The sequence below is a fragment of the Muntiacus reevesi genome, chromosome 2 (genome assembly GCF_963930625.1).
Source record: "Muntiacus reevesi chromosome 2, mMunRee1.1, whole genome shotgun sequence".
Taxonomy (NCBI): Eukaryota; Metazoa; Chordata; class Mammalia; order Artiodactyla; family Cervidae; genus Muntiacus; species Muntiacus reevesi.
The window spans coordinates 18,587,130-18,610,600 of record NC_089250.1 but is presented as its reverse complement, the minus strand read 5'-3'; the positions used below and the strand labels follow the sequence as shown (position 1 = coordinate 18,610,600).

General features: G+C 42.6%; 1 protein-coding gene across 13 annotated transcripts in view; it reads right to left on the bottom strand.

Annotated features, from left to right (window-relative positions):
• The window catches only part of PARD3 (par-3 family cell polarity regulator), a 553,895-nt gene that overhangs the window by 159,204 nt on the left and 371,220 nt on the right, over nucleotides 1–23,471 (bottom strand). For 12 of the 13 annotated variants that reach the window (XM_065921047.1, XM_065921054.1, XM_065921051.1 and 9 more), the window contains one exon: nucleotides 20,036–20,267. In XM_065921047.1, the coding sequence (XP_065777119.1) occupies nucleotides 20,036–20,267 (232 nt within the window). Of the gene's footprint in view, nucleotides 1–14,996; nucleotides 15,124–20,035; nucleotides 20,268–23,471 lie in introns of those variants that run through there. The other variant, XM_065921061.1, reaches the window with a different exon arrangement.

Genomic DNA, 23,471 nt, shown 5'->3' with positions numbered 1-23,471 from the left:
TTAAACCCAACACTTTGCCAGGTTAGAGGCAAATAATCATACCCTACATCTGGTTACCATGGTTTTCCTTTTCCTAAAGCATCAGAACAATTTAGTAAGTGGTACTGCCCCAAAGGCAATTCCTCAAATGCTAATGAGACCTAAGTCAAAAAACACATCTATGTAACAGGGCACTTGAGAGAAGAAAAGGTAAGAGAGAATGATACTTTACTGCACACTTTTTTTTTTCTATTAGGACAAAGAATCCAGAGTATTTAGTAACAAAGATAGACAATCCCAATAATTTCTGTTACCCTCTGCCTATCTGATACTCACCCTGGTATCCAGGTTATACATGCTTAGAAAAGAATGCAAACACACACATACAGCTTCAGGGTATCTTTTTTGAGTCAGAAATACTCACCATCAATTAAATATGTATTGCAATTCAAATTCAATGCTTTGACACTTGATAAGAGATACCTAATGAAAGGGCCAGCTTAACCACCCTCCAATATATCCTGATGCTTACTGAGCCAATGAGAGAGGCAAAGACAGAGAGATAATGTGGTCATTGGAGTTTGGGTCGGGAGTAGGCGGAGAAAGGAAACAGATTTTTGGATAGCTCCCGGAAACTTTGAAAGATGAAAACTTCCCCAAAGAGCTCATTATCCGTAAAGTGAAGGTGTCAGTCAGCACTTTTTTCTGTCGATGATAGGAAACAGTTTCTGTTGATTCACATTTCTGAGAATGCCCTCTGCAGAATAAATTAGGACACAGAACGTTTCATTTTTTATCTTTCAGTGGATTTGCATATTCAAATTTAACATTAAGGAGCTGACATGTTCTTTTAAGACCCAATAGGGCTGTGCAGGCAAATTACCAGGAGCTGGCAGTGATGGTTTAGTCGCTAAGTTGTGTCTGACTCTTGCAACCCCATGGACTGTAGCCCGCCAGGCTCCTCTGTCCATGGATCTCCCGGGCATGAATACTGGAGTGGGTGGCCATTTCCTTCTCCAGGGGATCTTTCTGATCCTGGAATCAAACCCGAGTCTCCTGCATTACAAGCAGATTCTTTACCAATTGAGCTATGAGGGAATCCCCACCAGGAGCTGGAGACCACACCTAATTCTTAGGCAGACACACGGCATAAAAGTGGGGCTCCGTCAAAACACTTGTGTGTGTCCAACCAACGCTTCTGGAACTGAAGCCAACACCACTCACATAGGTTTAAATTGCCAAGTTGCCCCAGTTACAGCTGCTGTTACAGGATATCATCATGTTGCCTTTCCTGGGTTGAAGTTCTATCTGTCTGGTCTAAACTAGTATAATCATGGTACATTAGTAAACCTCACTTCATTGAGGTCAACACACATATACACTCCTCCTTGGAAGGGTAGCTCCAATTTGGTAGGGAAAGGAAATATCTCCAGTTGAGATAAAACTATTTTCCCCAGCCTCTTTCAAAAAGAAGAGAAGACATTAGTTAAGAGCGTGACACAGGAGCCAGATTCCTGGGTCAGAATCCCAGCTTTGCCTGTCACTAGCTATGTGACTCCCGACGCTTGGCCAAGTTGCTGAATCTCTTGGCTAAAAAGCAACCACCCTCACAGCTTCATTTTATGAAGTGAATTATACATTCACTGTGTGTTGGCACAAAAAAGCACTCAGTATATATTAACTATTTTATTATCATTGTTAGTCTTTATTTCTGGCTTACAAAAATTGATGGCACTTCCAGGAAGCTCCTTTAAAAACGGGGCTGCCTCCACTAGCAGCTGCCTCTTCCCCTTCTTGCTTCTTTCTGCTTAGAATTCTCATAAGACACCCAGAGTTGTCACCACGAAGTGACAGTGAGGACAGAAAGACATGTCGGGAGATTCGTGTTCTCAGCAGCACTGTTCACAACAGCCAAAAGGTAGATGCAAGCGAAGTGTCTGTGGATGAGGAAAATGGGGTCTATACACACAATGGAATATTATTCAATCTTAAAAAGGATGGACATTCTGACATGTGTTACAACATGTTTGAAACTTAAGGACATTATGCTAAGTGAAGTCAGCCAGTCACAAAAAGATAGCACTGTATGATTTTACTTACAAGAAATATCCCAAATAGCAAAGTTCAGAAAGACAGAAAGGTAGAATGGTGGTTGCTAGGGATGAGGAATGGAGAAAGGGAAATTACTGTTTAAAGAGGACACAGTTTGCATTTTACAAGATCAAACGTCTATGTCAATGTATGGCAAAAGCCACTACAATATTGTAAAATAATTAGCCTCCAACTAATAAAAATAAATGGAAAAAAAAAAAAAGTCTATGGAGATGGATGGTGGTGATGGTTGCCCAACAATGTGAAAGACGGTTAAGATGGAGTCAAGATATGTAAGCAACCTAAATGTCCATGGGCAGATAAATGAATAAAGATGGGGGGGGGGGTGTATGTGCGTGTGTGCATGCACAATGGAATATTATTCATCCATAAAAAGGATGAAATACTGCCAACTGTAGCAAAATGGATGAACCTAGAGATTAGCACATTAAGTCAGACAAAGACAAACACCATATGATATACTTATATCTGCAATCTAAAATAAATGATACAAGTGTACAAACGAACTGATCAGAAATAGACTCACAGACGTAGAAAACAAGCGTATGGTTACCAAGGGGATGAGGAGAGGGGAGGTATATTGGGAGGTATATTATAACTGAATCACTTTGCTGTACACTTGAAACTAATGCAACCTTGTACATTAACTATACTTCAATGAAAATGTTTTAAATGGTTAAGAGGATAAATGTTATAGGTACTTTGCCACAATTTAAGAAATAAAGAAATATACATTAAGGATGGCAGAATGAAAAAGAAGGTACTGACAGTGCTGACACTCTGGGGCCACCATACAAGTCTTGGATGGTCAATCTTCAGACTTCTTTTAGAGAAAAATAAGTTGTGTCTTGTTTCAACCATAGTTACTAGGGTTTGTGCTACAACCAGAACAATTTCTCCCAGAAAAAAATCATGGAGGTGAGCAGGAAAGAAAAAAAGTTTCCTTTCAAGGATTTGGCTTCTCCAACAGAGGATCCTTATAAAAGACCCATCTTCATGTCAATACCTCAGCTGGTTTGGTCCTACAGTTCCCAGCAACCAACTTTCTTCAGACGTCTCCCCCCACAGTCAGTCCACAGTGGCCAAGGAACAGCAGGATGCAGACAACAGCCTTCCAAAAGGGAAATGAGCAGAACTACCTGAAAACCAAAAACCCACAATTGGAGCCTCTTCGATTCAGGCCCACACTGCCATTCCAGCTGACAAAGACTCCTCAGCAGATAAACAAGAAGAAAACAACATTCCCTGAGTCAGAAATGATTTCATTTCCCTTCATTGTTCCTGAGGCTATGTGGGCATTTCTCCAGTTGGGGTGCAAAAACGCCTTCACACACTTCTTTTTATTTGGCTGTTAAAAGACTTTCTTTCCAATCAGACGGCTACCTCTCAGCTGTGTGTATTAAGGACAGTGGAGGATACTTATAGAAGAAAATATCCTTTTCCATTACAGACCCAGAATACTAGGAAATAATAGGAAAATTTTATAACTCCTACCTCACAAGAATAATAATGTTCAAAGGAGTTTTGCCAGACTAAATAGACAAGCAGGGGTCAACTCTTAAGAGAAAAAGCATAAAACTTCGACAGTGAAGATAATAAAACCCATATGGATAAAACTATATTTAAATATGGGACCTTTCAAAAAAAAAAAGAGTTCCATAGGAAAAATGTTACATATTTTTCTATTTGTTCATTAAAGTTGAGAAGACAGATCCACAAGCTTTGAAAAAACCTTTTAAAGCATCGCAATGGTTTCTAACTATGACCAAACAGGAGCTAACAAGTTACATTTTCTGCTCCTTAAAAATTAGTTTCTAATATCTTATTACTGAAATTATAAAAGAAGGCAAAATTGTGTCACAGCAGGAAATACACACATAATTCTGCACTTTCCTGTGAAATATATTTCCAGAAAGAAATCTAGATACAGTATTTTTGAATGCAACAATGGCTATAAAGTACAGAATATACAGATTGATTTGTAATATTAAAAGATGAATGTAAAAAATAACATAAAGGTTCTTAACAAATGATGCACATATGCAGAACACAGCCAGGAACCCTTCAGGGAAGGTCTACAAACTAAATAAAATCACAGGCACTGTTCTATATACCAATTCAATGGTCTATAAAAACCATTAATAGCTTGAACATATCCAAAACTTCATACCCTCTTGAATGGAACATGAAATACGAGCTGTGTGGCCTTGAAAAGCAAAGATATCTGCAAATCACAGTTTATTAAATTTTCTTTGAAGCCCCGGGAAAGGTAGAACTCATAAATATTGGGGAAATCAGTCCTGGGAAAACACAGTCTGAAAATGTATGCATTGTAGAGTGAGGACTCCTGATATACATGTCGTAATGGTTAAATATCACAATATTTAAAAAAAAAAAAAAAAAAAACACCTCTCACACAAGGTAATTTTCGAGTTGGTGTTTTGATGAAGCAAGCAACTTCTTCCAACCCCAGGCCGTGTTTTGCAAGCGTGAGAGAAAGCTGGAGGCATCTGAGTCACCGGGGCCCACCCTCTCTGGTCCTGTGCACGGCATCCCCACTGCTGCCAACAGGAGGGGACAGGCAGAGACAGAGATGAAGGGAAAAGAGATCCCACAGTCAAAAACATCATTCCATCACTCTACTCCTCTTTCCTCCAATTACATTTTGGTAATAAGTTACTTTAAAAACAACTTAATTCCTCGTATCCTAATTTCTATGAAAGTCACTCAGTCGTGTCCGACTCTTTGCAACCCCATGGGCTATACAGTCCATGGAATTCTCCAGGCCAGAATACTGGGGTGGGTACCCTTTCCCTTCTCCAGGGGATCTTCCCAACCCAGGGACTGAAACCTTTGTAAAAATCTGCAGTTGGGATTAACATGCCATTTAAAACATCAATACTATGGCTCAAAAACACAGACTTCTGGCACAGGTTTCTGTACTTGGGTAAAGATTGGGGGCAGGGGGGAGAAGAACTTTGCTTCTTGAAATGGGAGTTAATACATGATATCCTTGGAACAAGCTTTAGTGTCAGGAGATTGTGCTGGCATCACACAGAGACACTGAACAACGAAACAACGGTAACCACTCAACACGCGTCCAGGGACATCTGTCGTCAGCAGCTCCCATGCAGCCAAGGCCATGAGCACCTGTAGCTCCTCAGTGGAAGCACTGCTATACAAGTCCTTCTAGCGAATAAGAAACACACTCCTAGCCTGCTGTACGCTTTTGATTCCACATGTAAGTGACATCACACAGTATTTGTCTTCCTGTGATTTATTTCACTTGGCACAATAATGCCCTCCAAGTCCATCCATGCTGTTGCAAATGGCAAAATTTCACTTTTTTAAAGAAGCAGACTCACAGGCAAAGAGAACTAGTGGTTACTAGGGGGAAAGAGGGAAGGATGGGAGAAGCAATTTAGAGTTTAGGGGTGCGGAATGGAGAGGTACAAACTATTGGGTGTAAGACAGGCTACAAGGATCTATTATATAACATAGGGAATATAGCTAATGGTTTATAATAACTATAAATGGAGCATAATGTTTAAAAAATTGTGAATCACTATATTGACATCCTGCAACTTATAGAATACTACACAGCATATATATTGTAATTTAAAAAGAGAAACGCAGCCCTGCCCTGGCTTTGACGACCACACTTCTGTTTTCCTCCTCTCTCTGCACTGGCCTCTCCTGGGTCCCCAGCATCTCCTTCTGCCAACTGAGTCCCCACACTGAGCCCTCGGGCATCTGAAGGGTCCTCGGAGCTCGGCCTCTGCCCTCCTGACCAGCACACGCTTCCTGGGCAGCCTCTCGGTTGACTCCGCCCCAAACTCTGAGTCACCTTTTCCATCCTCAGCTCCCAAACCTCCACATCACCAGGCCTCCCCATGTGCCCCCAGCGCCTCTACTTTTACCTGCAGACAAGTAAGCACCAGTTTCAACATGTCATGTCTCCCCAAATATGATCCTCTGGAGTTTACCTGTCGGCACCTGACTATCCACCCAGCTGATTGGGCTGAAGCACAGAATTGTTGCTCACTGCCCTTTCTCTCTCATTTTTTATATCTAACCAAGGATTCAGGTCCCCTAGATTCCGCCCGAGAAATACATATTGCATCTCTGTCCCCTCGACCACCACCACCTCTGGTGATGATTTTTACAACAGCAGCCTAGCAGAGTGTTTAAAGTTAAAAATTAAAGTTTCTTTAAAACTGTAAATTTTTTCAAGCCATTCTCCTTTTTCCTAGAGAGACACATGTAAAGTCTGATCTATAGAAAATTAGAAGAAAAAAAAAAAAGACAATTTAAACATTAACCAACCGAAATCTATTTTAGCCATATTAAAAGAGGAAAGTATAAAAGTAAAGAAGGTAAAAATCAATTTTAAAAAAATAAAAGAAAAGAGAGGACATGTGATTCTCTGTGCTGACTCTGCAGTGAAAATGAGGCACCGAGCAAGGTTTCCCTGTTTACGTCACAAACATTTACTGAGCATTTTCTGTGTTGTGTGTGCCAGAAACTGTGACAGGCAATGGGAATTGGGGGGGAAATGGCAATGATCAAGTCCTGAAGCAAAGTTAAATGACAAAAACAAACCAGTAGAATAAAGAGCAAAAGATATGAATTAGTAGTTCACAGAAAAGGAGTAACACATGAAAATGTCCAATTGCACTCAACAGAGAAATGTGTATTAAAATATTTTCCACTTGTGAGATGGTCAAGCCATTCTGTTGAACAGCTTCATAGTGTCCTCAGGATAATGTCCTAACTGTATCATGAGCCCTTGACGACAGGCCACTCTGCCTCCCAAATGCCTCCAGGCTCCTCCTTCTACACCTTTGCAAACCTAGAGGACTTCTACCATCTAAACAGCATCTTTCAAATTGTGTGTTGTAATCCATTAAAGACGTAAAATTGATGCTCACCTAGCATTATTTTTAACGAATTACAGAGTAATAATAATGGCTACAACTGCTAGCATTTACAAAGTGCATTCTTTGTGCCAGGAGGGGTTCTAAAGTGCTTAGTACACATTAACTCACTTGAGCTTCCAGGCACCTCTGTGAAGCAACCACTGTTACGATCCATACTTTACGATCCATACTTCACAGCTGAGAAAAGTTAAGCTCGAGGGTGTTTGTGATCTTGCCCCAAACACAAGGCTGCTGAGGGTACAGCTGGAATTTGGACCTGAGCCATCTATCTTCAAAGTCCAGGCCCTCGACCTCTATACCCCACTGCCTCTCAACATCAGAGCCCATTGTGAGGAGGAAGGGCAAGGATCACACTGCTTAAATGTTTACTGGAGTTACTGATGCATATACAGCTTCCCCTGTGGCTCAGACGGTAAAGAATCTGCCTGCAATGCAGAAGACTCGGGTTGATCCCTGGATCAGAAAGATCCCCTGGAGGAGGAAATGGCAACCCACTTCAGAATTCTTGCCGGGAGAATCCCTTGGACCGAGGAGCCTGGTGGGCTACCGTCCATGGGGTCGCAAGAGTCAGACACGACTGAACCAACTGAGCACGCACGCACGTGTTCCAGGTGGAATGTGTTTCTTGTGGAAGATCATATCGAAAGAGTTTGAATCCCTTTGATGCAAAAGGCTACTCAGCCCCAGAAGCCCCATCAGATACAGAGCTCACAACCTCTCTAGGTCCTCGATTTTGAGGTCATCTTCTGGAGGGAGGCTGACTCTGCCTGCAGGGCTGGCCCACTTGCTCTGATCCCCCACCTCCACAAGCCCTCTCCCACTGGCTCCCTGCCTCCTGCTCTTCTTACTCCCACCGCTTCATCCCCCACACCTGATGTGGAGCCTCCCCTGGAGTAAGCCTCCAGTATTTGTGGAATGTGCAGATTAAAGCTTTTATCCCTCAGTTACTGAAAATCATACACACTCCATAAACAGACTTGAAAAATATCCATCCCCTCATGGTCAGAAACAAATCTTTCCAGGTGAGCAGTGAAAATTCTCAGAATTCATTCATTCCAGGTGACGTTTGTGGGCGGTGCATGGCTGCACATGCCTACTGCACATGCGTCTGAGTCATGTGATGTGACAGCTGACAGAGGGACGCAGAGACGGGACTAGATATGGTAGAAGAAGGAGGCAGTTCCCTTCAGAAGTAATCAGTGGAAAAGAATATTTTTAAAATGCCTGTATGTGTATAACTGAGTCATTTTACTGTACGGCAGTTTGGCACAACACTGTAAAACACCTATACTTCAATTATTAAAAATTTTTTTAATTAAAAAAAAAAAAAAAAAAAAAGAAACCAAAAGAAAAAAAGCAACCAGGAGCAGAGACCCCTGGCCACCCCACACCAGGTAACTGCCTTTCCTGCCCAAAGCACCATCTGGGGAGCACACTACACTTCACGGCACTGTTTTGGCTTCAGATCCGCAGCCCTCAGCTGCCAGTTTGCAAAGGAGCCCCGAAAGTTAATCTTTAATAGAATTACTCGTCAATACGACGGCCCATCAGGAGGTTTCCTGCTCATTTATACTTACCTGAACATGGAGACACATCAAACCAAATTTATTATCGGGGGATCACCTTTTCCCTGCGTGCTGAGGACAACTCGGGTGTGCAGTAGAGAGTGCCCAACACAGATGGTTTATCAGTGCTTTGACACTGCCAGGCGACTGCAGCCAGGCTCCTAGACACACTCCAAAGGAAAACCGCCTCCTGTGACAGTGGTTTCACTTTCTTAAAACTGTTCCAGAATTAACCTATCCTGAGATAAAGTAAGTAGATGCTCTCATTTTCTCTGTTAAAAATGTTTTTGTCTTCTAAAGGAAGACAAAATTCAAAAGGAAAGAAAAGAAACCTGAAACTCTCAGAATTCAAAAGTGCAGATGAGATGGTTTTCCTCAGGACTAAAATCAGTTATAAATGCAGGAATTAGGTCAATGAGTTCCCCGCAAGCAGCAGTGGGAATCTGCCAAGGCCAAGAGTGAGGCTCCCAGGAAGCTGGATGTGGGACCAGCCTCCCAGAGTGGGGACCCAGGGCTGGGCAATTCCAAGCTCCAGGCAGGTGCTAATATGGGCAGCAGGGACGAGAGGGGGGAAGGACACACCAGGGGATTAGGAGAGGAAGAAGAGCTGAGAGCTTATCCTCAGGAAAGGAACTGTCTTGAAATTATTTTAACAGAAATAATAAAACAGCAGTGATGGAGCCAGCAGGAAGGTGTGTAGAAAGAGAAGGGGAATGAGGTGTGAGAACAGAATGGAAGTCAGAGCCTCCCCAGGACTCTGGGGCCATCCTGAGACGGAGGAGCAGGAGGAGAGATGGCCTTTTTATCATCATCATCGCCATTCAGGTCACCACAGAACACTGAGTGGTTCCCTGAGCTGTACCCATTAGTATGTGCCCATTAGTCATCTATTTAATACATAGTATCAATAGTGTATATGTGAAAAGAACCCAACATTGATAACGTATATGTGAAGCTAGCACAAACGTTGTAAAGCAACTATGCTCCAATAAAAATTAATTTTAAAAAATAAAATCATCATCGTAGCATTCTAGACACAGAATAGACAAGTTTGAGGGTCCATTGTGAACAAGGGGGTGTGGATGTTAATTTTTAATTAACAGTTAAATTCTTGAGTCCTTAAGAATTAATTTGGAGAGAGTTGTAATGACCAGCCCATCACCCCCAAGATGAGAAACATGGGCCAAGAAGTGGTCCAGGATGGCCAGTCCTCTAAATTAACTGGAAGAGCAGAAATGGAGAGAGCTTAGTACAGAAAGTGGGGATGTTTTCCAGTTAGTTTGTGTCAGTTCAGTTCAAGGTCCCTGTTCCTTTGTGTGGACAGAGAATGTAAGGTTGTTCTTTGAGTTTCTTTTTTTTAGGGACCGGGATTGTTACATAAAGCAATAGGTCGTGAGAAAGAAAGATGATGTTTTCCATACAGGTGGAAGGTAGGCACATTACAGATGCTGTGGCAGGAGAGACGAAGGAGGTGAGCATCATTCCCCATCCTGGTCAAGCCACACCTCAATGGTCAGGACCATTCCAGACCCTGCGGGGCTGGGAGGGAAAAGAGGAAAGGTCCAGAGTGCCACGTAGGGGTGGGGCTGTCTGTAAGCTAACCTGGTGGGAGTGGGCCCCAGAAAGGGAAAAGCTAGTCATGAGGTCATTCTCTCTGGGTAAAACCCAGAGAGCTGTTTGGCACAGCTTGTGAAGAATAAAACCAAAGTTCTGACGTCTTTTAGGAACAAGATCTTACACCATCTCCTGGAGCCTGGCATTTGAGCCTTAGGAAGACAGTCATATGCAATCTTAACACTTACTCCTTGTTTGAATCTATGACCCCCTCAACCAGACAACCCCCAGCCTGAAACTTGGGGTCTGCCCGAGAGGAACCTAACTTGGAAATCCTATCATCTTTTTTCTTGCAAGTCTGATGTAATAGAAAATTCTTAAATCATTTATGGCTACTCAGAGCAGAGAAAATGGTCACCTCCAGAGCAAACAAAAGAACTTGACGTAGCTCCTTGAGCATGAAAAGGCTTGCTCCCTGAGGACCATCTCCTGAGTCACAGGCCAACTCGGGAAGTGACTTCAGCTCCCAAAGGCAGGAACAAGCACAGCCCTGGCGCAGCCACTGCTCATCACCTGCAAAACCACTCCAGGCAGAAATTCCTCACGGGCACTGTCACCACTTATTCTAGCAATTTCATGGACTTATTTATCTGTTCACACAGCAAACACATTATCTTAGTCTGGGTTTTGCCAGAAGCAGATCCTGAGTCAGGGTTTGGGGCTGTGGTCTAATGGAAGCTGAAGAATTTGGGTCAGGAAGTGGCAATGAGAGAAGGAAGGAAAGGCAGATGGGCAGGACGGTTCCCAAGCCTGGAAGCAGAGGGGCTGATGCACAGACAAACTCTGGGAGCTGGAAGAGGGAAGGCCTCTCTACCCTGGGCTCCCCAGGGCAGATGAGCGCGGATTCTGATGTCAGTAGGTAAGGGTGGGGTCTGGGGTTTCTGCTAGCTGCGTCTCTGATAGGCTCCCAGGTCCTGCCATGCACACTTATGGCTAAGGGCACAGACCTAACACCTTAGCGTTCTAACCCTGAGGCCATTCTGGGTCATTGGGCTTTCTTGGGTCATTGGATGAGGCTGCCATGAGCAGGCATTGTTGCGGGCACCGCCGGCAGTTGTGCAGCAGGGCTGGGGCCTCCGGACAAGCCAGCATCTGGTACGTTCAGCATTTACTCTGCGAGACTTGGAAGGCTGCTGGGGTTTGAGAGGAGGGAGGGACATGCCACGACTTCTAGCTGCAAGGTTCAGACTGTGCGGCAGAGGAGCAAGGGCAGGAGCATAGGGAGTGTAGCTGGGAGACTACCGCCCAGATCCAGGAAGGGATGAAGATGCTGCGAAGTACGAGGATTACAGAGCTGTGATGAAAACAGATCAAAGAGACCTTTGCTTTCGTACGTCATAGATTAAATGTGGAGTGTAAGCGGGAAAGGAATCAAGGAGTACTCCAAGCTTTCAGACCTAAGCTACTGAAAGAACCGAGCGGCCATTACACAAGAAAGGAAGATGGGCAGGAACAGTCCAGAGAAACACCTGAGCCGCGTGGGGAACACACATTAGGTGTCAGATGCCTGCTCGGCATCCAAGCGATTGCGTGAAGAAGAGGTAGCACCTTGCCCATCCAGAGGTCAAAAGAAGCTGCCCAAGCGAGAGATGTGAAGTTGAGAATCATCTGCCTGCAGCCTGTCTTTAAGTTCTAAGGCCCTGTTTCCTAAGAATGCAAACATTCTGTGTTACAGAAAATAGGCAGAGACAGAGACCGAGGTCTGAGCTTTGGGCACCATGATATCTGGAGGACGGGGTGGGACCCGAACTGGCAGAGGAGAAGGCAATGGGGTGAGCAGGGAGGAAGGAGGCCCCAGCAGCGTGATCTCAGAGAAGAGCAAGAACTGACGTGCTGAATGCGCCCGCAGACCAAGGAAAGGGTGCAAATACAGCGGGAAGGTGCAGCGGGAGAGGCCACTGGTGGCCAGATGAGAACAGGCCTTATGGAGCCATGGGGTGCAAGGGCTTCATTAAAGAGGGTTTAAGAGATAACAGGAAGATGGAGGCAGCAGACAGAAGCTGATCCTACGGTTTACTGTAAGGGATAAAAGGGAAAATGAGGCAGTAGCTGGAAGGGGAAATGGGGTAAGGCAGATTTTCTCTAGGTGGAGGAGAAGACAGAGTGGATGCTCCAGGAGGGAAGGGCCAGAACCAGGGTGAAGGAGAGAGAAGCAAGCATTGCTGGAGCAACGTCCTGACATAAGGAAGCTTAAAGCGTGGGTCCTAGAACAAAAAATGTAAGTAGAAAGTTTAACAGGAGACCATAGGTTATCTCAGTATGATAGGAAATCTAACCAAATTTTACTCTTTTGCTTCTAAATTGAGTATTATTAAACATAGGTCAGAAAAAAAGACTCCAACATTCAACTATGTAAGAGGTCACTTCCCCAGTGACTCCTTTAAAAGGCAGTTGGAAAGGATCAAACAGTTTCTTTCATATAATACACTGTGGCTTGACAAAAATCCATTTAGGAATAACATGTACTTGATCCAGTACATCTAATGTAAAAGATTCAAAGAGTCTCTCTGATGGTAACAAATAAAAACATTCAGAAAGAATATTTCCTGTCTTTGCGGTGGTAAATGTCATTAGCCAAGTTTGTCTTCTAGTGCATTTTTCGATGGTGTGTGGTATTTATTTATCCCATGTTAGTAAGGAGTGAATAGTCACTGGCTTTCAATTTTCACATCAATAGCAGAAAAAAGATTCTATATTCTACACAGTCTGGTATTGAAATTGACTTAGCATCTCAGAACTGTCAAAAATTTCTTTTACGAAAAGGTTTGCTTTACAGAGACTATAAAGCAGGTGTCATCCTTGACACCTGCATTCTGTATTCAGGCCGCTGTTCTCTGGAAAAGCAGCGTTAAAGAACGTCAGAAAAGGTCTTAGCGAGGCCCGGCCGTCACGCTCGGCGCCCCTCAGCTCCCTCTGCAGTCAGTTTCCGAGGTGGAGATGTCAGCGGCTCTGTGCTTCAGCTTCTAACGAGGACGAGAAGGATGCTATCAGCTGCCCAAGAACTCATCTTTGCTAACAGGTCAGTCTGTCACTTACTTTCCACTGTTAAAAATGGGAACCTCTGTTTCCATTCAAATTAGAAGAAGTATATATCAAGTAGGGGATTAAGGAATTCAGAACTTATTCCAAGGAAACCTCCCAACAGGTGTACTTATATAAAGGACCTGTTCTCTGCCCAGATGACAAACAGAAAAACAAATAAAAGTATGTAAAATTGCTCTCTTCCAGCTCTTTCTTTCCCATGACTGCCCCTGTGTTTTGTTAAATGGGCCTAATTTTCTCCACATTTATTTTAACTGTGTCCCCTGAATCACCAGCAGGCTGCAAGGGATGTCATTCAATTTTACCAATGAGAAACCGCTAACCTTAATCCACAGGGCAACTGGGCCTGAGGCAAAAATCCACAAGTCCAGGTGTTTCTGACAGGAGCAAATGGACACTGTTGCACGTGCCTCCATCCCGCAACAAAGAGGGCTTGCTCAGCTGGGGAGCGGGCAAGCGGATGACGGGAGGGCGGCAAATTGCTGCCAGGTCAGAGCAGAAGTGACTCCTTCTCACAGGCACCCACCCCAATACCTTAACACCACTTAGGACACGGTTTTCCTCTTCATCATCTCACTTCTCTCTGAGTAGGATGCAGTTCTACACATCTCAGGAAACAGAGCTAACTCAGCAGTCTTTCTGAAAACCCAAGGGGCCATGAAGCATGAAGGGGCTGTGGAAGAATGCTTTGCCCTAAAGCAGGGATGCCCAAACTCCAGGATCTAATGACTGATGATCTGACATGGAGCTCATGTAAGAGAAATAAGGTGCACAATAAATGTAATGCGCTTGAATCATCCCAAAACCATCCCCACCACACCCCTACTCCATGGAAAAATTGTCTTCCATGAAACCAGTCCTTGGTACAAAAAGGTTGGGGACTGCTACTCCAAAGGAAGGACAGTCTGAGATCCACCTGCAAGAGCTTTCACACCTGTGATGACAACACCTGGGCTGGCAGCTCTGTCCAGAAGAGTTTTTTATAAAAGAACATGTCCCCTCACCCTCGGGGTCCCCACAAACCTCGGTGTCACTATTTGCCAATGTCTCTCTACTTTTTCACACTGGAAGAATGTCCTGGTTCAGCCATCCCTGACCAAAGATATTTATTTGTTCAGAAGCTTCCCCCACCCCAATTTTTTTTTGTCTAAACTGTATAATCCATCAAGGTATGAACCTTTGCCAAAAATTGCCTTTCAAACTGTCCCGTTTGTCCATCAATGGATGGGTGACTATCCCAACCAACACACCTCATCACCCACAGACTGTTCCTCTGCCTGCCTGTGTCCCCAGCCGTCATGTCACTCAATGAAACCAAACCAGTACATCACCTCCTCCCAAAGCACCCATCCTCACAACTGATGGGTATAGTTGGGTGAGCTCTGAATACACCAGCAATGAGGACGATGGTTTTCCACTATGAAAAGAGGCCAAGAAAAGAGGGGATAAAAACACTTCTCTGCCAAGCAGTAAACCCCCAAGCTTGACATCAAGAACAAAAAGTTCCAGGGGACTTCCCTGGTGTTCCAGTGGCTAAGACTCTGAGCTCCCAATGCAGGGCACCCGGGTTCAAACTCTGGTTGGGGAACTAGATCCCACATGCCTCAACTGAGAGCCGGCTCAGCCAAATAAATAAATAATAAATGTAAAAAAAATAATAAAAAGTTCCAAAGCAATTAATACAAACATGAAACCATCAAAACTGCTGATGTCGTAAACAAAATTTGTCAACAGCCACTAAGAATTCATTAAAAGTAAATTTATTGTTTGTTTAAAAAAAAAAAACAAAAACAACTGTGCAATATGTGCTTCTCAAGACATTTGGACTCTGGCTTGTTGCTCATCTCTTCTCAGGCTTCAGTTTGGCCAGGCTAAACGAGAAACACGGTACAGACACACGGTTAGTGAGCACAGGTAAGAGAGACAACCACGACGCGTGTTTGCTATTCTCTCAAAAGCCTACAACGTGTGATCCAAACTACAGCATCGAGTTTTAAGATCTGATCGTGTTCATTGTGTTCTGAAGACAATTACATACTGAAAAGGGAACGACAGCCATATATCTGATTTCAACCAAACAAGGTTTCAAATGAAATTATCTTTTACCTTGTACAGAACAGGATGAAACCATGCTGGAGGGACCCAGGGAATCATTGTCAATGTAATTGGAGGATTCAATTTTAATGGTGACGAAGCACCATGGCTTTTGCTTTCATGGTCCAGGGGGCGACAGGCCCTCAGCCGTCATGTGTCACAACAGCAAACGAAGCACCCTTATAAGGCGTGAGCAGGGTCACGTCCAGGAAGTTTCAATTTCAGATGGCAGACAATTCTAGGACATTGAGAATAATTCTAATTTTTCAGCAGAGTAGCATCAAATTACACTTATTCCAGGGTGAAAAGGGGGGAAATACATAATTTTAAGTGCTGATTATACAGTCCCAAATAAGGAAGTTTATTATCTTTTGGATTATTTCATTCTGGAGATGGAAAGTCACCAAAAAAAACATTGCTTAATGATGCTGTTGCTTTCTTTGAAAAGCAGACACATTTAAAACATTAAACAGCAGATCTCTCTCTTTCTAAAGAACAGACTAAGTTCCCTCTTTGGCGGCAATTTCAGACAATTGCAGAATTCTAGTAAACATTTTATGGTATTAAATTTGAATAGCCAAGCATTCGAGAACCAGACGTATCCAAAGGAATCTGTGATATATCAGAGGGCAGACAATTCCATGATATTCGAAAAATAACGAAGGCTCTAAATCAGACCCTCCCTCTGCCCTGCACTTTCACAAAGAATGATCACATCAACAAAGTCACGTTGATCTGTTTCGTAGAGAAACTCAGGTTTCTCAGATCCAAAGCCATTTTAATTAAGGCTGTGGGAGTGCATCAGGGGCAAGAGAAGGTGTCCTACAAGGAGAAGTCATACAAACGAGGAACACGTTACATTTGTCATTTGATTCCTTATGGATTTACATTTGTGACTTAGAACTTGCATTAAGGCAGCTTTTGCATTTCATATACTCCATAATTTATAAGCAGACATATAAATATGACTCCCAATATTCTTTCCTAGAGCTGTTTATCAATAATTAAACCATTTTTATGACTATTCAATACTCAAAGTAGAAAACCATGTCATCTGTATAGACCAACGAATAAAAATACCTATTTAAGGTGCCATGGATTCCTGCAGTACAGTTTTACATATATATATATATATTACCATGTGTAAAACAGAGAGCTAGTGGGAAGCTGCTGCCTCGCATAGGGCTCCGCGTTCTGTGATGACGGAGAGGGGCGGGATGGGAGGGAAGCTCAAGACGGGGGGAACACATGGATACAGAGGGCTGATTCAGTTGTACAGTGGAAACAGAACACTGTAAGGCAATCATACTCCAATAATAAAATTTTTAAAAAATATGGTATATCTATTTGGCCCTCATCGAATGTAACCAAAACTCACAAACAACTTACAGGGGAAGGGAGAGATTGTGTGTGTTTTGGGAGCGGGGGAGGGGGATGGTGGGGAGCAGAGCCTGTGATCCTAATTTGAAGAAAAGCATATCATTATTCCCTCAAGAGACTGAAAAGTTCACCTGCCTAAAAAGCTAGATATGTAACATCTAATGCTCCTTACCCTTACTCTTTGCTTTGCTTACTCTTTGCTTATGAAACAAATCATAACATCCCCCACCACACACACCCCCCCCCGCCACATCTCCTTACAGTGTTCTAAGAAATTAAATGCACATACACTTTTTGATTAAGGTATTTTAAAGCAACAGCACTAAGGGAATCTCATCCTGTTTTCCTCTAAAGAACAAAAAGGAAGGAAGAGATTCATTTTAAATCTTACTATCTTCCCCTCTGTTGTTACAAAAAAAAAAAAGGAAACCTAAAAGAATCAACCCAAAAGTCTATTTAGTCTCAAATAATTAGATTCAGTAGGTACGGAGGCAGTATAAAAAATGTTTTGAAAAATCTAACAATGCTTTATGAGTCTTCTCAAATGCTAAGAACATATCATAATGGTATGAAGGAGTGCCAAGAGACAACCAAAGAAAAAGTGTATTTTACTCTAATAAAGGGTCCTCAACTCATTTTCAAGGAGGAGTATTCGCCAAGCTTCAACCATTTCCCTAAAAGAAACCAGAGGCAAGAGGGCCACTTTCCAGGGAACTAGACAAGATACTGCAACCTGTTAGGATATATCTGCATTCTCCATGTGGTGGTGTGTGGCTCTCCTGGGAGGAAAAAAGAACAACTCTGTTTTGTGGAATTCATGCACTTCCTGGGGTAAAAGTACTCCCAACACAGCTAATTTGAAGCTACCTGCATGTAGCATCAGCGCTCTGCCGATACAGTGGGGATAAATCACCTCAAAAGCAGAGATCATAGTGAAATATAATAAAAGGATTAGGAAGTGATGAGTTTTGAGTATTCGTTATCTTTGTCATAGAAGCTATCTAATTTTTAATAATGGCTGGGTTTAACAGTCAGTTGGCAAAATTTCCAAAATTTGAACAACTCTCACAAGTCAGCATGGGCTTACTCCAGCATACCTGTCCCAGAAAAGGGTGAATGTCCATGCATTTCTCAGTAGCCATTCTTAAACATTGGGAGGCTATGAACTTAGTTTTTAGGAAAAAACCTTCAGCCCCTGCACTTAAACAAAAAAATGTGATTTTCAAGGACACTCAGGCCTTTGAAGTTACAGATCAGTTGCCACTGTCACAGAGCTGGCTTTTGCTACAGGTTAGAGGTATAATCTACAGCATTTCATCTAGTGTATGTGTCTCAGTCACTAAGTCGTGTCCGAGTCTTTGCAACCCTGTGGACTGTAGTCCACCAGGCTCCTCAGTGCATGGGATTTCCCAGGCAAAAATACTGGAGGGGGTTGCCATTTCTTTCTGCAGGGGATCTTCCTGACGCAGGAATTGAACCCAGTCTCCTGCACTGGCAGGCAGATTCTCTACCACTGAGCCACCAAGGAAGCCCAGAATCTGATCTAGGGAAAACATCATATGTTTTATAGAACTTTTGGCTCAAAAAAATTGCGTAGGGTTGCATTCAGGGTCCCTTTGAAAGAAAATAAATTTACCAAGTGCCCCCACACTCACCATTCCTCTGGCTCCCAAAAGAAAACTGTACCATAAAGCCTCTCTTATTCTAGAGTTGCACGTTACAGGAAAAAATAATGTCTAATTAAAATAATGTATAAATTTCTAAAATAATTTATAAACAAACTAGAATTTTGCTTATTTCGTATTCCATGAGGAGACCAGAGTACTGAATCCATCAGATAACAGTTGGCTGATGAAGGAAACCTACAGGCCTTCAGGAAGACTTCACTCGAGGAGGAGGTTATAGAAGCAGGACTGGTCTCCAGGCCGGATATGTACATTTTAGGGGAGGTTTCCTCTTATTTCATAGTTTCTGATTCAAAGAAGACAGAGGTGCAAATTCCCTCAATGTTAATTGATGGGCAACAGCCTAATTTCTGTGTGTTATATAGATGCCTGATTATGAGCTGAGAAGCCTTCTGCCTAACACCAAAATGGAAATAAAGTAGCAGTTAGAGCAATTCTATCCGTCAGTGTTTCTGGACATGAAAATATAATGATGAAAGATGATCTACCTGAAAATGCATTCAGGAGGAGTGGTTTATCAACAAGAAAAACTCCCGTATAAAAGGATGCTAATTCTAGTGTTCTGAAGCACTGAATGTGGAAATGCGATCGTATTTAATTTAAAGCTGATACTGCTCATGGGCCAGGCTCCGTGTTCTCTACGCCTATAGACTTCCTCCATGCCCTTGACTTCGCTCTGGCTGAGTCCATCCACAGGACACATCTGGTGTGTGTGTAGCCTGCAGGTTGGACTTGAGTCCTCAACTTCATGGTCTTGACTTATCTATAATTCCCTGAGTTATTGAGGTCAATCTCAGGACCATAAATCAGGAAATTCTATGAAAATAAAAACTCTTGTTCACATTTTACAATTAAAAAAAGCTAAAAGGAAGGGATTCATAATGCAGGATAACTACTTTTTGAAGAGTTAAGTGGTGATACCATCTGTTTTCAATTTTAAACCATCATCTTGATATGTTTAGGGTTTTAATTTATGGAACAATCAAGCAATCTTTATATTTAACATTAAATACCTGAATATTATAAATCACCTCCAATGAACATTTATGGGAGAGTTTCAGAGCAACTTCTGAACAACTTGTCACTTTTATTGTATAGCCATGATTTGTAAAAAAATGATATGCTAAGTAATCCTAGAGTATAATTTAGGGGCACAAAAACAACTGTCAGGAAACAGGCAGAGACTGCATTTAATGAAATCTTTACCGACTGAAGTAATAAGTATTAAATTAATCAACACAGCTTAATTGAAGCTCTATTTGTAACATTTTTTTTAGACATTATTAATGAGCCTTTATGCACTACCACTAACTTGAGCTCCATGTTCAGTGTCAACAATGAACCATTGTTCACACACACAAAAGAATAAACAGGGGCTGTGAGGGCCCTTTGTCTCTGTCCCTCCTTCCTCTCAACAGTTATTTACATGGTTGGCAAGATAGCATCTTTCAGGCACTTTAAAAGAGTCTGAAATAGCTCCAGTGAAATCCTTAAGTAAAAACACAGCAGTGAAACCTGGGAGTTAGAGAGGACTCTCAGCAGATCTCAAAGACAAAGTCCTCAAACCTGGCACTGGCCTGGCACTCACAGTGGGGACAGGCCAGCCCCGCCGGGCAGCACCTACCTGAACATGTCTCCCAAGCCCCTCAGCTTCCCCTTCTTGGCTTTCATCTTCTCCTTCTCCTTGTCTCTGTCTTTCTTCTTTTCTTTGCCTATTTTCTCTTTCCTCCGATCGGGCTTCTCGCCTCTGTCTTGGTTTCCATTCATCTGTCTCTCCAGAGAGTGGGAAGGCTGGTCGCTGGCTGTGGATACAGATTCCCTTCCTGATCTCGAACTTTCTTCCGTGTCTTCTTCCACTTAGAAGGAAACAAACACAAAAAAAAGATAAGGAACATGGGGAACCAAAGGGATAAAAATGAGGCTGAAGTCGTGTGAGGGTTTCTTTCCCAAATTTCCAATGAGGCTTGCAAACGTTGTTTATCCTGAGTAGAATTAAAATGGAACATGTGATGTGGATGACTACCATGCATGTGTGTACTCCTGCGTGAAGATAATGGGCCAACAGTACGAGAGTAATAGTTATAGCAATAGCAATGGTAATAGTATAGCATTAGTAATAGCAACAGTAAATTATTAGTAACAGTATAGTATTAGTATGGTAATAGTACTCTGAGTCCCAGACCAGATGGATTCCCTCATGTTGATATGGAGTCTGTACTGCTGTGGGGATAAGCAAGCCCTCATCACACAGCTGACCCCAAAGGTCCTCAGTTCCACATTTGCAAAATGAAAACAAGCAGCCTCTCACCAACAGCTTCCTTTCATCTTGTGTAAGGGGAATGAAGCTCCACCCCAGCCCCTCAAGAATTTGTTCAATTGCACCACTCACTTAAGCACACCAATGTCAACACAGGACTTCTTTCCTCAGCCTCCCAAATATGTCCGTTTGTGATTTCTGCATAGAGAAGACTGGATGTTCACAGCCTCTCTAACTTTTTCCTTATATTGTCACTACATTGTCATTGTGAGGCCAACTTTACAAGCCAATGTTACTATATGTTCTAATCTGAAATAATGTTGTGTTTTGGTTGACACAATGACAGGTGAACAGAGGTGGATGGAGTCATGAAGGCATAAATCCACAGCCTCACAGTCCTCTGAACTTTGCAGATAAAAGCTATACTTAATGATAACAATATTCCATCCTTTGAAGCAACACTTAGTCAGCACATGGCCCAAGGGTGTACCCCCAACTTTTTGCATTTGAAAGTATGGCAAGTTTCCACCTCCAAAAGAACTTCAGGAATTTCTATTTTAGGAAGCAATAGATGCACACATGCACAGCCATCCTCATAAACCCTTTACCAGATTAGTTGCCTACGGTTTTTCCAAATATAGTCTAAGAATTATTGGGGCTCCAGGGTACCTCTTGAAATCTGAGGTCATTTCTGCCCCCCTGCATCAACAAAAAAACGTAGGAATCAGTGTTTTTGAGCTTCTTTTAACACAGAACCATATAAGACAGAAATCTTTCACAAAGAACCGACCTCTAGATCAAGTGAATATACCTTCAAGTGAAATTCAGTCTTGCCTCTCCACCAAAACTTAAGTTAGCAAGACACAAAATGACAAGTATAATAAAACTGGTCTCAGTATCATCTTATTTACAAGACAGAAACACTCACACCCTTGGAAAACAAAACTAGGATTACAAAAGGGGAAGAGTGGGGGAGGGATAAATTAGGAGTTTGTAAAATATACATGCTATTATACATAAAATCTATAACCAACAAGGACCCACTGTATAGCAAAGGGAATTCTACCCAAAATTCCATAATAACCTACATGGGAAAAAAAATCTGAAAAGTATGGATATATGTATATACATCATTGCATCTTTGCTGTACACTGCAAACTAGCACAACATTGCAAATCAACTACGTTCTAATCTGAAATAAAAACCAAATGAAAAAAACCGACATGTTAGTATGTTAGTGTTCCACTATTAAACTCTCACAGATCTTAGAAGATACTAACAAATGATGGTACAACCTTAACCAAGTTAAAAAGAATTTTTAATTATTATTTAGCGAATTATTTAGCTAATACCCAAAGAAAGTGTAAAATTCTTTTGTTTTCACACTTGATTAAAAACATAAGGCAACCTATTTCCCATCCCATCCCAGGCTACAGTCAAAGGGTAAAATTACCACTGTGTCTAAATCCAGAAGGTACTTTGGAAGTCACTGAGACCAACGTCTTCCATGTCTTGCTAAGGAAACAGAGGTTTGGGGCCGGCACACTGCCAGTGTGGGGCTCTCTGCACTATATTCTGGCACAAGCTGTACCTCAGCCAGACCTTCATGTGTTTCTCTGATCAGCACTGTTTGTGATTGCTCAGTTCCATGCTTCATATAGCATGGATGCAGGTCATCTATCATGCAGTCACTCCACTCTCTGCCCAGAAGATCATTCCAGCAGCCAGCACCAGATCTCAAGAAACCCACTGCCAGTCTTGTGTTGTCGGCCAGCGCTGTGACTAGTAGCTGCTACTGATGAAATCACTCCCGTAGTTTGAACCAATACACACAGGGACTCAAGGACGGGCTTCCAACCAAAGAGATAGGAGCAGGAAGGCTGGCTTCCCTCTGCACTGGGGTAACTAACTAGGAGCCACTCTCCTCCTCCAAGGGACAAGCAAGCATTTTCAAAAGCTGATCATTTTTGTCTCTGTCCATTCCTATGGAAATAGGAATGGAGCGGTTTGTTAGAGAAAGTCAGTTCCAACTTTGAGATGGACGTTGCTAGAGAAAATCCACAGCCTGACAAATAAATGCTGAGATACAGCTGTGGTGGTTGTGCTGCACACGCAGGGCAGGAGAGAACAATGGACCTGGCCCAGGGAGGTCTCCCTGTGTGGCCCTTCCAATGGGTGCTCTCCAAGAGAATGTAAAATATAGCTTAAGCAGGGTTGCAGCCTCTTGTCTGAAAACACAAACCACTGCTTCCACACTTTGGGGGAAATGAGTGTGGTCTCGACTTGGAGGCAATGGACCAAATCATGATGAAAACAGCTCTCAAAAGTATTCAGGAGCTGCAAAACCTATTGGCATATATACTTAAGTTAGATAAAGGGATGCTAGTCAATATTCTACAAGTCCTGCAGGCAAAACTCATTTTACCTACCTGTCCAAAGTGCTTTCTACAAACTTTTATTATTGTACTTCTCATATGATACAGTCACAGGTCTGTTTGCCACTCTCTAAGCTTCTAAAATGAGGACCACTGGCCAGACAGAAGCTGCGTATGAATGACTGTTTAACAGGAAGATAAGTGGTAAACTCGACTCATAGCTTTTTCCAACCAGACAAACTTTTACCCAATCTCCACATATCACTATCCTCTGACTTCAAAACGATGCCTATGTTCCTCTAATTAAGCCTGACAACACCAGCCACACCCCAGTGACAGTAACCACAGGGAGGTCGTTGTTCTTGGTCAAGCTCTCAGCAGTTTCTGGTAGGGCTTTATACTAGTATTGTTAATGCTACACATACCGT